This window comes from Bombyx mori, chromosome 17 (assembly GCF_030269925.1).
Source record: "Bombyx mori chromosome 17, ASM3026992v2".
NCBI lineage: Eukaryota > Metazoa > Arthropoda > Insecta > Lepidoptera > Bombycidae > Bombyx > Bombyx mori.
Genome location: NC_085123.1, coordinates 11,253,889 through 11,270,101, shown reverse-complemented (window position 1 = coordinate 11,270,101; position 16,213 = coordinate 11,253,889). Strand labels below are relative to the sequence as shown.

Sequence of the window (16,213 nt, the reverse complement as noted above, 5' to 3'; positions counted from 1 at the left end):
CGGAAGCGATGGTGGATCAGATTCAGCCAGGCTGATGCCCAGCGTGTGCCAATCCACCACAGTCCTCGTGACGGGAACGGAATCGGGAGCGCGACCGAGCTTCATAACGACGGGACGGTGGTCTGAATCTAACTCTGAAACTACTTCGATCGAGTGTAAGCGCAGAGTTACGTTTTTTAATAACGCTATGTCGAGTATATCCGGGCGATGCGCGATATTTAGCGGGTAGTGAGTCGGGGTTAGCGGAGCGACGATATCGAAGGCGAGATCATCGACTAACGCGTCAAGCCGCCTGCCATTCGGGGTTGTGGTGTGTGAGTTCCACCTGATGTGTTTACAATTTAGGTCGCCCGCCAGAATGACAGAGCTCCCCATACCGAGCAGCGCCTCGATATCACTGCTTAGAACGATCTTATCCGGTGGAAGATAAACGGACGCGATAACGATCGGCGCGTGTCCCGTCAGTGAGATTCGGCACACTGATGCTTCGATATTAGCGAGCGCGGGAGGATCGAGCGGGACGCAATGCAGGGCTCTTCTATAGTAAATGACTGCCTAAGCTGTGAGCCTTGAGAGGCTATATCAGCGTAACCTTAACTAGTAGGTGAGCTCACGGGACTCAAACCTGACGAAGTTGCTAACACGAACCCTAGCAAGAGCCGTGCTTCGCAGAATCTACCACCGGATCGGAAACGCGACCCACTGAGAAGATCCGGCGAGAAACTCAGTGGGCTGTGTCTGAGGGCTAATTTACTTGTCGAGCCCTTCGTCGCAAGCGACGGGTTCGACGAGAACGATGACCGGTGGTTGAGGCCTAAAGAGAAGTCGTCGTGGCCTAAAGGTTTAGACGTCCGGTGCATTCGTATCGAGCGATGCACTGGTGTTCGAATCTCGCTGGCGGGTACCAATTTTTCTAATGAAATACGTACTCAACAAATGTTCACGATTGACTTCCACGATGAAGGAATAACATCGTGCAATAAAAATCAAACCCGCAAAATTATCATTTGCGTAATTACTGGTGGTAGGACCTCTTGTGAGTCCGCACGGGTAGGTACCACCGCCCCGCTTATTTCTGCCGTGAAGCAGTAATGCGTTTCGGTTTGAAGGGTGGGGCAGCCGTTGTGACTATACTGAGACCTTAGAACTATATCTCAAAGTGTGTGGCGCATTTACGTTGTAGATGTCTATGGGCTCCAGTAACCACTTAACACCAGGTGGGCTGTGAGCTCGTCCACACATCTAAGCAATAAAAAAAAAAAAAAAAAAAAAAGGTACCTAAAAGCACCGTTAGTGGATCGGGAGGATCCGAAATAACGTGTTTGGGGCGACGTCGACTGCTTTCCATTCTGTCCGCAGGATCGGGAATGTAGTTACCGACGGCCACGATGAGAGGGTTCTCGTGTCGTGCCGCTTTATCGAAGTGGCCCAACGACACCGACTGCAGATACTTACTAATGGACACTAAGTCCAGGTCGTCATGGAGGTCGACGTTCCTGACGAACCACGGAGTTCCGACGGCTATCCTGCAAAAACGGGATTGAATCATTTAGAATGATTTTAAGTTAGTGCGGGCCGCGTGAGCGAACACCACACTTGGATAGGTCATGACGGGGCGTATGCGAGTTTTGTAGAGTGTCACCTTATTTCTAAGGGACGATTTACTTCGCCTGCATATCATCGGGTAGAGGCGTCCTAGTATGAAGGCGGCACGGTCGCGTATCGTCTTTATGTGGGGGCGGAATGTCATCCCTCTGTCGAGAGTGACGCCTAAGTATTTGACCTTCGGGGCCCACGGTATGGTTTGGTCGTACATAATAATTGGGCGAATGGCGGAGGCAGGGGTGTTGACGCGCGTAATCGGGAGTGGGAAGGTCAATGTGGTGTTCGGAAAGGGATCGCCCCCTTTTGAAGAGCACCGCTGTGCTTTTCGTGGGGTTGATGTCGATGCGCCACTTCCGAAACCACTGTCTCATGGTGGTAGCTGCGGTCTGGAGTCGCCGATGTAACAACGCCTTCTTCCTACACGAGTAGTAGATAGCCGTGTCATCGGCGAAGAGCGCCAGATGGGTCTCTGGAGACCGGGATATATCATGATATACAAACTGAACAGGGAGAGGGCGGAGCCTTGCGGGACTCCGGCTGTTATGTGACGGGGACGAGAGCGCGTTCCCTCGACTCTATATCGGAACGAACGGTTCGACAAGTAGTCTCGTATGATGAGCACGAGTCTGTCTGGCACTCCCGTGTTATACAGTTTGTATATCAAACCGTAGTGCCAGACTTTGTCGAACGCCTTCGCTATATCGAAGAAGAGGGCTCCTGTCGGGATGGGTTATAGCTTTAACATAGTACATAATATCAAGTATCTCTACATAATTAGATAATAGATAGTAAATAGCATAATTTCGTCGTTATCGTGACTGTCATTTAAAAGGCACAATAAATGTTGAAACGCTTCTAAATTATTATATCCCTACGTAATGATAATTGTGTTCTATTGACATTATATTGGTAGTGAAAGTTGATCACGATTACATTGTCCACCAGAGCATTGGAGTACGCACTGAACGTGGAGAACATAAACTTATCAGCGATCAGGACTATAAGGGTGCTCCGACCACTAAGAGCCATCAACAGGATACCGAGTAAGTTTCAAATAACCTATAACGACTTTTATATAAATCTAGGTAAATTTGAAAATTGAAAACGCGATCATTGATAAATGTAAGCACTTATTTTATCATGTAGGTTATCGTGAGTTTGAAATTTTTTTAAATTTCATAATATTAGTGGTACCACGGTAGTCGAAATTCGACTATAATTAATTGAAATTATAAGTTTGTACACTATCATGTTTCTATTGTCATAGACTATTATTATTATACTTCTATAATCAGAGATTTCCAAGACTACACTTTAGACTATAAAGGCAAACAATATTGAACCTATTCTCAATTTGACCACAGACTTTATGCGATAAGAAAAGTTTGACAGTAAGCTAATAGCGTACATGCGTATGTGTGTCAAATACATGGTAGTGTGTGTAATGTTGCTTTTTATTGATTTAATGTATTTTTTATGCATAATTAAAAAAAAAATTAGATTCTGCACTATCTCTACATTCTCTACATTCTCTATAAATGTGGGAAATTTCATACTCCTCCGTCCGCGCAATTTTCGTAAAAAGGGGTACAAAGTTTTTGCTTCACGTATTAATATGTAACTTCTTTCCTTAAATTCCTTGGAGTTTTCCGAAAGGCTGCTCTTACAGAAGGGCTTGAATCAGGCCGATGCTTCTATTTCGCAATAAGTTCACATTGAAACACCAATATTAATATTGTATAGTTGCAATCAGTAACGTCTTAGGTCATTATCAAATAATTATTATAATAATCATATGAAACAGCTTTGTAAAGCAGGCATGTATGCGGAAACTGCTATACGCTTTTTTTAACAAAAGGAGAAAAACAACATAGTTGTAGCATTATTAAAAAAAAAAAAAATTCACAACAACAAATTATTTACAAATCTTTTTATCATTTTAGGCTCTTATAAAATAAACAAATTACCTACTAATAATGTTATTATTCATATAATTCTAAAGTTTAAGATTTAAATTGAAGTCTTAATACATATTTAATGACTCAATTATTCAATTACACTAATTCGTGTCCAATTATTCAAAGATTAAATTTTATTCAACAGGCATGCGGATTCTGGTAATGCTGCTCCTTGACACACTTCCGATGCTCGGGAATGTTCTATTACTCTGTTTCTTCGTATTTTTTATATTCGGAATAGTCGGTGTCCAGCTGTGGGAAGGAATATTAAGGCAGCGCTGTGAACTCGTTTTACCGACCAACGTACTCAGACCTAAGTAAGTATTTTATTTGAACACCCAATGTTATTTCTTAGGCACAATATGTATTTTCATTACATAGTGTGTATTTAGTGACAATAAAGCTAGCGTTTTATTAGCAATACATGAATTTAGCATCGTTTTCGAAATCTATTAACACGATTGAAATAACTTACAAGGAACTAATAATACTTTTATAGTTTTTTTAAAACAATATACGAAAAATATTTAATAATTATTTTGCTTGATGTACCGAAAAGAGGTCGTCTTAGAAGCACGTCCCATCGCTAATGTTGACTGCATGCAATATTTAACGCTTACTCGTACATCCCTACGAGCCCATCCATGGCTATTCTTTACATCATTTAATATCAACATTCATCGTTGCCATAAAGTTCTGCACAGTTACTAACTTTACCGAACGTGCATGTTGAGATAATCAACTCACAATCAATTTACAATCGACACACGTAAATATTGCATTCCGTCAATACTCACATTGTACCAAAATCGTAATGACACACTCATATATATACCTGTATACATAATGTACAGACATTTAACAATGTCGTAAACAGTAAATGGATTTTCGTGTCTAAAACTATTGCTACATTTGAATGGTTCTAACATAATAATTTTAGCATCAAAATAGGATAACATAGACTTCCAGCGTAGTTAACCAAAATTACTTTGATACTAAACTCAAACTTTACCATTAAATAATAGATTCAATTTAAAAAAAAATTGGAATATGTTTTAATTTTATCGCGACCGGATTCGTTCATGATTGATTAAATTATTTGATAGTTAAGTAGTAAAATTAGGTACATAACGCAAATCACGGCTTCCTTCATTTGTGTTCCAGAGACCTGTCCGAATGGTACAGAGTGCGCGTCAGAGTGAACTCGTAAGGAATTTGCGAACAGAATTCAATGTGTTTCTATTATCGATATTGCGATCTGTTGTAACGTGTACCTTCACACATCTGCCGTCCAGATGTGCTACTATATCTGCTTCATTTTCGCGAATTGGCAGTTTTATAAAAATAATGTGTTTACCTTTAACAAATTAAACAGCTTCATTGTGAAAAAATAAACGAAACTAACCATATTTATGAACTGCCAATTTGTTACGATACGTTATTATCGGTAGTTTCTTCAACTTCCTCTGTAAATGATTTATGAAAATGTACAGCTGTCCCTCTTGAAAGTATTAGTTTCAAAGCCATAAAAACGTAATTAAATATCGAGTTATCTTTTGGTCGAGAAGTTTCAGAGATGATCCTACTCTCGTGAACTGTACCATTCATTACCGAACAATCTAATGGACATTCACACACACTTTAATATCCACATAATACTTTGTAGGTTCACAGAACATAGACAAATTAATCTGACTAACATTCATACTCCCATTGAGAATTCACATCACATTTTGTTAAGCGATTGCATTGGTATCTTAAAAAAAGCTTCTTGAAACGTGTTTTATATTGATGTTGGAGACCACAATAAAAACCTTTATGAGTGTCATGAAGAGTACGAGTCCCGAAATGACCGGGTGTCCCAAACGACGTGAGTTAGGGTCGGCGTGTCCGTGTTCCGAAGCATGTGGACCCTATCGTAAACGATAACGGCACAAAGACCACTGACGTTAATCTCTCCGATCCACCTCTCAGTTTCTCTAAGCCACCTTTATTAGCGCTACCATTATCATTAATTGAAATAGCCAATATAGTCTTTATACCTACCTACCTGACCAACTTCTAACTAAGCGTTTGTTCGCATGCTATTTACATTTTCTCTAGTATCCGCATGTGTTTTACTCTAGTTTGTTGAAAACGTTTTCTTCAAAACGTAAACAGTGAGCCACAGGTTTTAAAAATGTAAGCATTATTTTTAACACGACCGCTTTCGCACCTAGAATACCTATATAGATTAGTGTTTTCACTCATACAATTATATGTGTCTGTATGTAGATTTGATGTTGTGTTACAAGTAAATCTAATAATAGCATTAAACGCCCGAAAAAAAAAAAAACATGATTGTTTACAACCAAAGAGTCTGTTTTTACAACGAATACAACGGACGGCAACAGTTCATTAGTATTCACCCTTTTGAATAAAACATCATCCCTTTTGCTTCTCATTAGCGAGCTCATTTATCATTAACTCGAATTCGTCTCGCGCCCGACTATAAGAACGACATTTTTTATTTTATATACAGATGTAAATTTTAGAATTGCATTCCAGCATTTCGTTTTACTACGAGTTCTCTAAAGAGCTGGATTACATTTGCACGACACCAGAGGATAGCGGAATGCACCAGTGCGGAGACTTTCCTCCCTACAGATACGGACCTTTAGTATGTAATGAGACGGCCAAGCCTTTCTCATATAATAGACCTTCTAACGCTTCCTGTGTAAACTGGAATCAGTATTACACTAATTGTACTCAGAGAGGAGCCAATCCATTCCAAGGGACTATTTCCTTTGATAACATCGGACTTGCGTGGGTCGCTATTTTCTTGGTAAGTTTCCCTAACATACCTATTCAGTTTGTACTTGTGTCGTGCGTAAAATTGTTAAGTAATTTATTAATTACAGGTCATTTCTTTGGAAGGTTGGACAGATATAATGTATTACGTACAAGACGCTCACAGTTTCTGGGATTGGATTTATTTCGTGCTCCTCATCGTGGTACGTTTTTCATCAATTTCAAAATTCAATAGACAAAATGGACACGTAATGTTACGTGACCGATGCCCGATGGAGGTGTACATCGCTGGTGGCATACAAATTACGTTATTTTTACATGTAGAGTGTAGACGTCTCATATCTTCGATGCTTCAGGCAGACATTTTTGTCTGAAGTGGTATGACATTACTATTCGCATTTCTGCTATGAAATAATACATTTCGGTTTGAAGAGTGACATAGCTGTCTTATCATAAAACAAAGAATTAGAAATTATACACCCATTCTTAAGTAATAAAAAAAGAAAACTATTGAAAAAAATAATTGCTGCTGAATTTTGTAAAAATTCAATACATGAATCTTTCTAAATGTTATACAACAATAAATCATATTTTCCGTGCTAAACCCGTAACATACAGCATTATATTAATAATAATAAAGTATTGAAACACACATGAAATATCAGTGGAAATTTTATGTAACTTGAACGTTCGCAATTTGATTGCCAGATTGGGTCATTCTTTATGATCAACCTTTGCCTGGTCGTGATCGCGACACAGTTCAGTGAAACAAAGAAACGTGAAATGGAACGTATGAGAGCTGAACGAGCACGGTTCACATCGTCCTCGACCCTCGCTTCGTCTACCAACAACAGCGAACCGGCGACTTGTTACGCGGAAATCGTGAAATACGTTGCGCATCTGTGGAGGCGATTCAAAAGACGAATGATGAAAAAAATAAGGTATGTAATATCTGAAACTCTTTGAATAATAATGACATACATATTTCGAAAAAGGAATGTCATTGCCCTTATTAATAGTACTAGATGATGACCGAGCTTTGCTCGGATTTTTTTTTGATAACGCCATCTTGTTGTATCTTTAAAGCAGTTAGTTGCCCTCAATTAAGAAAAATAGTATTATTATTCGCCAATAGATGTCGGGAAGAGTCATAAAGTTGATTATTGAAAACACGAATAAAACAACATTTTCTGAAAATAAATCGTAGCTAGATCGATTTATCGCCCCCGAAATCCCCTGTATACTAAATTTTATGAAAATCGTTGGAGCCGTTTCCGAGATTCAGATTATATATATATACAAGAATTGCTCGTTTAAAGGTATAGGACTAGACTTTAGAATTAATAGATTAAAGATCTTCGTCGTTGAAATTTCACAAATCCTATTAAACCTGAATACTGTTGTTGGAAATTCTTATATAACTACATATATCTTGCTTGTATATTCATAGCCTTTCAGAGGATCGCTCGCAAACAAAAACAATACATATTAAAATATCTCGTTTGTATTATTTCATAACACAAACACTCGGATTCATTAAGTACATTATCAATGTGCCGAAATTCCAACGAGGAGCCGCAAAATCCGAGTTTCAAATTAAATATCGTATTTCTACATGTTAATGATCAACATTATTTTAGATTGAATTTTTAGAGGTTATATTTGTAAATGAATACTATTTATTCTAATACTAGCGGTAGGACATGCTTTGAAGCAAATTATTTCAGTACCAAGAAAAGATGTGTTTCACTTTAATGGAAGTGAGTATGGAAGCTGTGACCACATGTCTCAAGGTTATTGGATGCATTCGCGTAGTGATGTATGTGGACCCCTATAACCATTTAACACCAAGCACACCAAATGACATGTCAATCGAAAACAAGAAACCAAAATTGTGTTTATTTTCTTATTTAATGATTTAAAAAAAGTCAGATTTTCTGTTCAGTAATACTTAACATAAGCTTAAAAAAACTTAGGTATTTTTCTGTGGGTAGAATATTCACAAAATAGTTTAAAAAAATTAGGAAGTTACCGTCCTTTATAATATGTTAATTCAATTTTCTATTGATTTATCTATGTTGGCGAACCACAAACTTTGGTATAGTTGATTCAATCATTTCAAAGGCTATCCATGCCATTTATACATTAGTACAATAATAAGAATCTGTTACCAACCTTAGGCAATCACAAACACGGTTCGAGTTACGTGCATACTATGCATAATGAAAAAGTATTTACGATTAGCTCGCATTTATTAATTGTACGTTTTTTTAGTGTTGCTATAAGTGTGATTCTAGATTTTTTTAAACTAAGAAACTGATAGTCAGGGTATTAGCTAAAGAAATAAAAGTAATGTCTCTAAAATGTGTATAATTTATTTATTTCATCGTACATCTTAAAGTCACTGAAAATAAAGTTGAAATATTTTTTTTTTTTTATGGCTTAAGTGAGTGGACGAGCTCACAGCCCACCTGGTGTTAAGTGGTTACTGGATCCCATAGACATCTACAACGTAAATGCGCCACCCACCTTGAGATATAAGTTCTAAGGGTCTCAGTATAGTTACAACGGCTGCCCCACCCTTCAAACCGAAATGCATTACTGCTTCACGGCAGAAATAGGCAGGGTGGTGGTACCTACCCGCGCGGACTCACAAGAGGTCCTACCACCAGTAAAGAGGTCCTACCACCAGAAAGAAATACAATATACTTACATTAGCACGCTCTACATGAAAAAGAATATGTTTTGAATAAATGTACAAATCGTAGATCATTTTACTTTGTGGGAACAGTATCGTCGAAATTTCTTTATTTCAAATTTCAAAAGAAATCAATTGACCTAAATACTGCCTTTTGTTGAGCTCGACTTTTTTCTTGACATTCAAGGACTCGAATTACGCTTTCCATCTTCGAGTTTTTTACATATTATTCACAAAGACATTATGTTGGTGAAAAACGCTAAGCTCATCAAGCTTTTCGTAAAGCTTAACAAACGTAAGGTACATTAATAATAATTCATAATAGGAGTATATTATGGGTTCCGAATAAAATTATAAAATTATTTTATGTATGTTGAAAGTTCTTACAGTCTAAATTGACGGGTCAAAAACACTGTTCTTTCACTGACGTACTATTAATTTCACTACACCACTATTTACAATGCAACTAGTCCGTAACGAAGTAGAACCTTCTCGGATTTTCCCATCTGAGTTTCCTTTATCACGATCCTTCTTGTAATGCTTCGATTCCGCTCATCTATTTTCTACTACAAGGCGCTTTAGCAACATTTTACTAAAAAAAAAAAGTGTGAAAAAATGCAAGTTGTTCCGGGAATTTTGAACGATTGCATTAAAATGAAATTGCATTAAAATGATTGAACGATGAATTAAAAGAGATCAGTTTTAAAACACATCACTCCATTCTCCAAAATGCTATCTATCTATCGCTTCCGCGTTGTTTCTCGAGCTCTATTACAAACGAATGCCTCTTTAAAATAGATCTCAAACGAGTTCTCAGTACTGGACAGTGGTTACAAACAGGTATGTCGCTGGCATTCTGAGATTGAGGAGTAAGGGCTTTTTTATATATATTCAGGGAGAAAGTATTACTGGTGACCCGGAGTCCTTTAGGAGTAACGGTGCCTACTTACACTTATTTTTAACAACGTAATAACTATAATATCTATACTACTACTATCTAATATTAAAAAAAACCTAATATTTAAAAAACAAAAGACATGCCCGCTGAGTTTCTTGCCAGTTCTTCCAGGACGGAGGCTAGTTTTTGTGAATTGGCGGTAGTTCTTTTTGACGTTCAACAAGTATGTACTTTCATTTATGTTGAATAAAAATTTTTTGATTGATTGATTGATTGACTGTAGGGTATATCGATATCAACGCGCTCAGCTCCGATGGAGAACAAGTCGGGAGACACTACAATTGCCATCGAACAAAACAAGACAGCATCACCCTTGCTGTCCACGAGTGCATCCACAGGTGAGTTCAATGAACTTAACTATACCACCTTTACTGGTGGTAAGACCTCTTGTGAATCCGCACGGGTAGGTACCACCACCCTGCCTATTTCTGCCGTGAAGCAGTAATGCGTTTCGGTTTGAGGGGGGGTAGCCGTTGTAACTATACTGAGACCTTAGAACTGATATCTCAAGGTGAATGACGGCATTTACGTTGTAGATGTCTATGGGCTCCGGTAACCACTTAAGACCAGGTGAGCTGTGAGCTCGTCCACCCATCTACGCATTTTTTTTGTCGTAACTGTTTGTCGTAAACGAGACCATAGCCCAAAAAGCGTGAAGCGATAATCTGAACACACATTAAATTCCGCAACCTACCCTCAAAAATGAAGTCGAAGACTCAACTATGTCGTAGAACGGCTGTCGTCCCACATGGATACGTATTTGAATGGAGGCACATTTCTCATTCATTTTCACTAATTTCAAGAACATCATTTCTCGATATTACGAATTTACGTTTTACGCGAGGCCTAAGTGCTAGTTGACAATCTGTAGCAAATCATCTGTCAAGAGCTTAAATTGAGTGATTAAATCGAGATTAAATTTAGAATTCAATCATTTTAAAAGCCATTCCGGTTTACCAATGGTAACGACTTAGGAACAAATATCATTATGGTAAATTATCACGAATTTTTTTTAATAATTTATAATAAATAATAACAATTCTGTAAAGTCCGGTTCCAGATTCGGTTTGGGCACAATCAAATTCTATTGTGCAATGATTTTATCACTATTTAAACTACATTATTTCTAAATGACCCGAAACAAACAAACTAATAGGTACTACGCATTCGACTTTGTACTTGTGTATTGGCGTATACATATATATAAAAAATAAGAATTATAGAAACATAAATTAAATTCGAATATTATTGTCTTTTTCTTGTTTAAACTCTACTTGTGATACTCTTGATAATGCGTATCAATTATCAATAATTGCGGCTAGATTGTAAAGTATTCTCGGGATTAATGTAAATAAAACCTTATAAAATTCATTCCGCTCTGAAGTACCTTTACAGGTTATTGCCAGAATTTCATTTAATAATTCGATCACCAATTTATTGGGATACTAGACTAGCCTTCTTCGATAAATTTCAACAGTATACTTTAATTAATTTATACCCGTGCTCATCTGTAAGGCTTCGTGGATTTAAAATAATATAGGTACACAAAAGGGAATTTTAAATAATTATCGCAACCGAGTAATTGTCGAACCACCATTTGCCCTCAAAGTTCGTTATTTTATTAAAAGGGACGAATGTATTTCTAAAGACTCGTTGATAAAGTATTCACGGAGGGCTCAGAAGCCAGTTCCCTGTTCCCGTATTGTATCGTAGCTACAGAGTTAATGACGTAGCAGCGTTCTCGTTTTTTTAAAGGCTTTTGTTGAAATTGGCAACTTTTTCATACGTTTTCGACGTCTAATTGCGATTTTTGTTGTTGATTTTCGTTTATTTTTGAACAATGGTTCCGAAAACAAAGGCCCTTTAATCGTACATAATATTAATTGTGTTTCAAAACACAAAAAATAAATAAGAACAAACACCTTCACGGTTACTCATCAGTTCATAATAAATACTAACCAATTTAACATTTAAAATTACAAAAAATAATCTTTAGATCGACCACGAGTGAGTACTCGTAATAATAAGCGCATACAGAATTATTTACATTTCAAATGTCAAAATCAGAAGGATGTTTGAATCGACTTTTACGGATTGGGAAAATTAATAAAAGAAAACTACTTTTGCGGATTATTATTATACTCATATCAATAACATCCAATGTCGACTTAAACTTAAATGTATTCCTACAAGCTTCGCCCGCTCCATCTAACAATATCGGTGTGGAAACATGCTTATACAGTGGGCATTCTGATACACTAGAATTATTAAACATGAAAAAAAATATTACAATTTCATTTAAAGCAAACATGTTGGCTTTCTTGTTTTTTCAATGGCCGCCGGCTTTACATAGGTAGTCGTTGGCCAGTTTTTATTGCTGTATGTACGGCATATGAGCTCACAGCTCATTTGTTAATAATCATTACATAAGTACTCTGTAAGTACCTTGTACTAAGAACCTTAAGAACTATACTGATATCGTAGAACTCATACCTCAACGAGGGGGGCGGCACTTACGCTGTAGATGCGCTCCGGTAACCACTGAACACCAGGTGGGCCGTGAGCTCGTCCACCCAACTAAGCAATAAAAAAAGTACCATCAATAATCCCCCTAAATTCACATCTAAGCCAACTAAGCAACTTATTCTATAATATAGACGAGAAACCGCAACTATCAATGCAAAGTTTCCCATTGCCTTATTAATAAGCACCCTATATACAACTAGCAGAAAAAATATAAATATACTGAGACATGCCCATCCACAAGCTGCGTGTTAAATAAAAATACGTGATGGGAAAATTATTACTTTGTATGTTTCACTTTACTGTGTACATACAATAGAGACTTTCGTAGCCAATATTGTAGCTTCGTAGCAGTCGTCTGAGAATAATCTCGGCTGCTTTCTCGTAGCGATTTCACTTGGATGTCGTAAAACTAAATGAGCCGCATAATTTTGTTTTTCATGTTAAATAAATATTCATTTTTATGTAATAAATTTGTTGTAGCTTTATACTATTGTAATAATATAATTAGAATACATATTAGTTATAAAAATTATGTAGATATTTCCTACGGGTTAAGATTTCTGGTTTTTTTAGGATTAATGCTATGAAATTAAAAAAAAATGCCTACGAATTTTCTGTCATCGACCAAAATATTTATAACCTTTTTAAAATAAGGTAAGAAAGCATAATGTACTCATTGGATTTTGTATAACTTTACGGCACTTGTTATGTGACCACAAAGTATAATAAAGAATATTTCAAATCAAATTCAAATTAGGGAAATGTGTGATTTTTATTTATTTTTCGTACTGTCAAGATGAGTGAATCTAATGAAGAAATTCGATACATTTTAAAATTTTACTACAAAAAAGGTAAAATGCAACGCAAGCCGCGAAAAAAATGCGAATAATCTTTTTCCCCAACCTATTATTAAGCATAATGTAAACTAGACGATATATCCTATGCAGCATGTTTATATATAATTATAATGTTATGACAGGGTAACGGTAAGGGTGTTGAAGAGGGTGGCGAGGAGCCCCTGAGTCGACCCAGTCTGTTGCGCGTCCCTTCACTATCCGCAGCCGATCTTGAGGTAAAACACACTCACCCTAATAAAATAACGGCTATCTCTAAGTTATAACACGCTCACTCAATGTTTGATTGATGTAACAAGTACATGCACTTTTAAAACTTCAATAAGTTACAGTCTATTTTTAAAAGACACAATCAGTCAATGTAATAAAATGAAACTAGAACTCTAGCAAACGATTTCCCTAAGTCAAAACAGAATATAGATGAAATTCCTTGACGGATACATAAACAGCAATCTGTCGATTTTAAGGACATAAGTGTCTCATAATTCCTAATTTTAGTCTGTAACTTATTGGTATTAATGTAATAAAATGAAATTAGACCCTAGCAAACGTTTCGCTAAGCTAAAACAGAATATCGATGAAATTCCTTGACGCATACATAAGCTGTCGATTTTAAGGAGATAAATGTCTTATATGTCTTAATTTAGCTACAAAGCAATTGTTTTTGAAAATAGAACGCTTCAAATCTCTCGCTGTTGTCACCTCCATCGCTAATAAGAAGAAGATCGTCGGTGATGTTTAGCGACACAGTGTTACTGCACACGCCGAACGCGCAGCACGTGGCTCATCCGCATAACGTATGCTCTTCCGAGAAGATGACTCAAACAGGTAACATTTTAATAGCCATGAAATGTTTTACGATCATGTTTAACTATAAAAATAGCATTTACGAAAATTTCAATAACTATTATCCTCATTCAGTGCTATCAGAAGTATTAGGTCATCCATGCATATACATAATTTATTCACACGATTTAATTTTTATGTTATTCCCAATAAGCAACAGAAACAGTGATCCAAAAAGATAACATGAAAATTCAATGAAAAGCTCTTTCCATCTTTTATCTTTTCTCTACAATTAAACCAGCGCCATAATGTTCCCTACACTGACTTACGATTTAACAAATGAAATAAAATATTTATAGATTCATTGTGTCAACGTGACTGGCTAAAGAGCCAAAGTGGTGAGTCTAGACGGTAGACCCCTAGACCTTTCTAGACATATTCTATTAGCAATGTAATCTGATTTTCGCCTTTCACTATCCCTTCAGATACTTTGGATTGTACTCAACGATATCCATTTCTTCTTTACTAAATTTTCGCTCTTTAGTCTGATCTTCTTGAACATGAGCTTAGGTTTATTTTGTTATGAATTTAGGAAGCATTTTCGTGTCTTCTTCGCTATTTTTACAGTTTAACCAAATTATTTATTTATGTTATAATCGATATGTTCCAGTGTGAACTACTGTGAGCTCGTTCAGTCGACTAAGTAAAAAAGGCAAAAATGACGTTATAAATTTTGCTTCTTAAATTATGTAAAATATTAATTATAAAGAGCAATGTAGTGACATTAATTATATTGGGGTGGTAGAATTTGACCTGCCAGCAGGAGACACAGCTGAAGAACGAGCAGCTGCAGGTGGTACTATGTCCTGCCAAGAACTACTTGCTTTGTCTGGAGCATTGTCAGCTGCTTTACCTACTGGACAAGTAGCACTGGATTCCTTCTTCGAAGAACTTACAAAGGGAATCAGTAAGAGGGCCGGTGAAGATAAAGCAGACACTAAAGTAAGTATTGAAAATATACTACTATAAAATATCTAAATAAAATATATAAATTGAAGAACACGAAGAATCATAGTAAGATGTATATTTTACACAAGTACCATAGTTAGTTAAGTACGATAATTAATTGAAATATATTTTAAATCTTCTACAGACTATAGAAATTGAAGACTTTTCTTGCTGTGTTGATCTATTGATGGCCGAAGCTGCAGCTAAGGAAACTAGAAAAGGCAGATTGAGAAACGCATGCTGCAAGTTCTGGAAAAGTTTTTCCAATTTTTTTTCTGATAAACGAAAACGTATAAAGGAAATTGCCGATCATAAATACTTTCAACAAGGTACTATAACTTAAAAAAAATAAGGAAATTATTTTGTAAAATAATTTCGTCGTACACAAAAACCTTTCTTTCCCGAAAATAGTGCTTGGACACCCCATTGAATGAAATTCTTGATATACCTTTATAATTTAGGTTTATTTTTATCATAAAAACTCATCAATTCATAATTATCAAATATGATATTACAACGATTGCAATTTTTTTTTAATTATGACAAATGTTTCTATATTTGTTTTCCTTATAGAAATTCTCATTTGTAATTTGTACAGAAATCTTCCAGAATTTGATCTCCAAATAATTTTGTTCTCATCTTTATACAATCAAAAAATCTTCTACATCAGAATTTTTCACGTAAAACTATCTAGTACACTTTTTGACCTTTCCCCTAAATCCAATCACAATCACGATTGTAACGTAGCGCTCCCAAATTGCAGGTATTCTGTTAGCTATACTGATCAATACGCTATCAATGGGCATTGAGTACCACAATCAACCCGAGGAGCTCACTGTAATAGTCGAGATCAGTAACGTTGTGTTCTCGGCCATATTCGCTATAGAAATGGTTTTCAAGATCATTTCTGAAGGCCCTTTTAAATATATCTCCAACGGATTCAACGTATTCGATGGGATAATTGTAATTCTCAGGTAAGTATGTGTTGAAAGTCTTATAACCATTTTCAACTCATCCTTGTATTTCTTTT

General features: G+C 36.4%; 1 protein-coding gene across 2 annotated transcripts in view; it reads left to right on the top strand.

The window, feature by feature from the left end:
- LOC101744910 (voltage-dependent T-type calcium channel subunit alpha-1G) overlaps positions 1-16,213 on the top strand; it is a 187,666-nt gene that overhangs the window by 147,797 nt on the left and 23,656 nt on the right. For both annotated transcript variants that reach the window (XM_062673401.1, XM_062673402.1), the window contains exons 6-16: positions 2,551-2,648; positions 3,709-3,880; positions 6,111-6,387; positions 6,464-6,556; positions 7,062-7,294; positions 10,233-10,347; positions 13,515-13,607; positions 14,064-14,217; positions 14,981-15,177; positions 15,329-15,512; positions 15,947-16,157. In XM_062673401.1, coding sequence (XP_062529385.1) covers positions 2,551-2,648; positions 3,709-3,880; positions 6,111-6,387; positions 6,464-6,556; positions 7,062-7,294; positions 10,233-10,347; positions 13,515-13,607; positions 14,064-14,217; positions 14,981-15,177; positions 15,329-15,512; positions 15,947-16,157 — 1,827 coding nt within the window. The remainder of the gene's footprint in view (positions 1-2,550; positions 2,649-3,708; positions 3,881-6,110; positions 6,388-6,463; positions 6,557-7,061; positions 7,295-10,232; positions 10,348-13,514; positions 13,608-14,063; positions 14,218-14,980; positions 15,178-15,328; positions 15,513-15,946; positions 16,158-16,213) is intronic.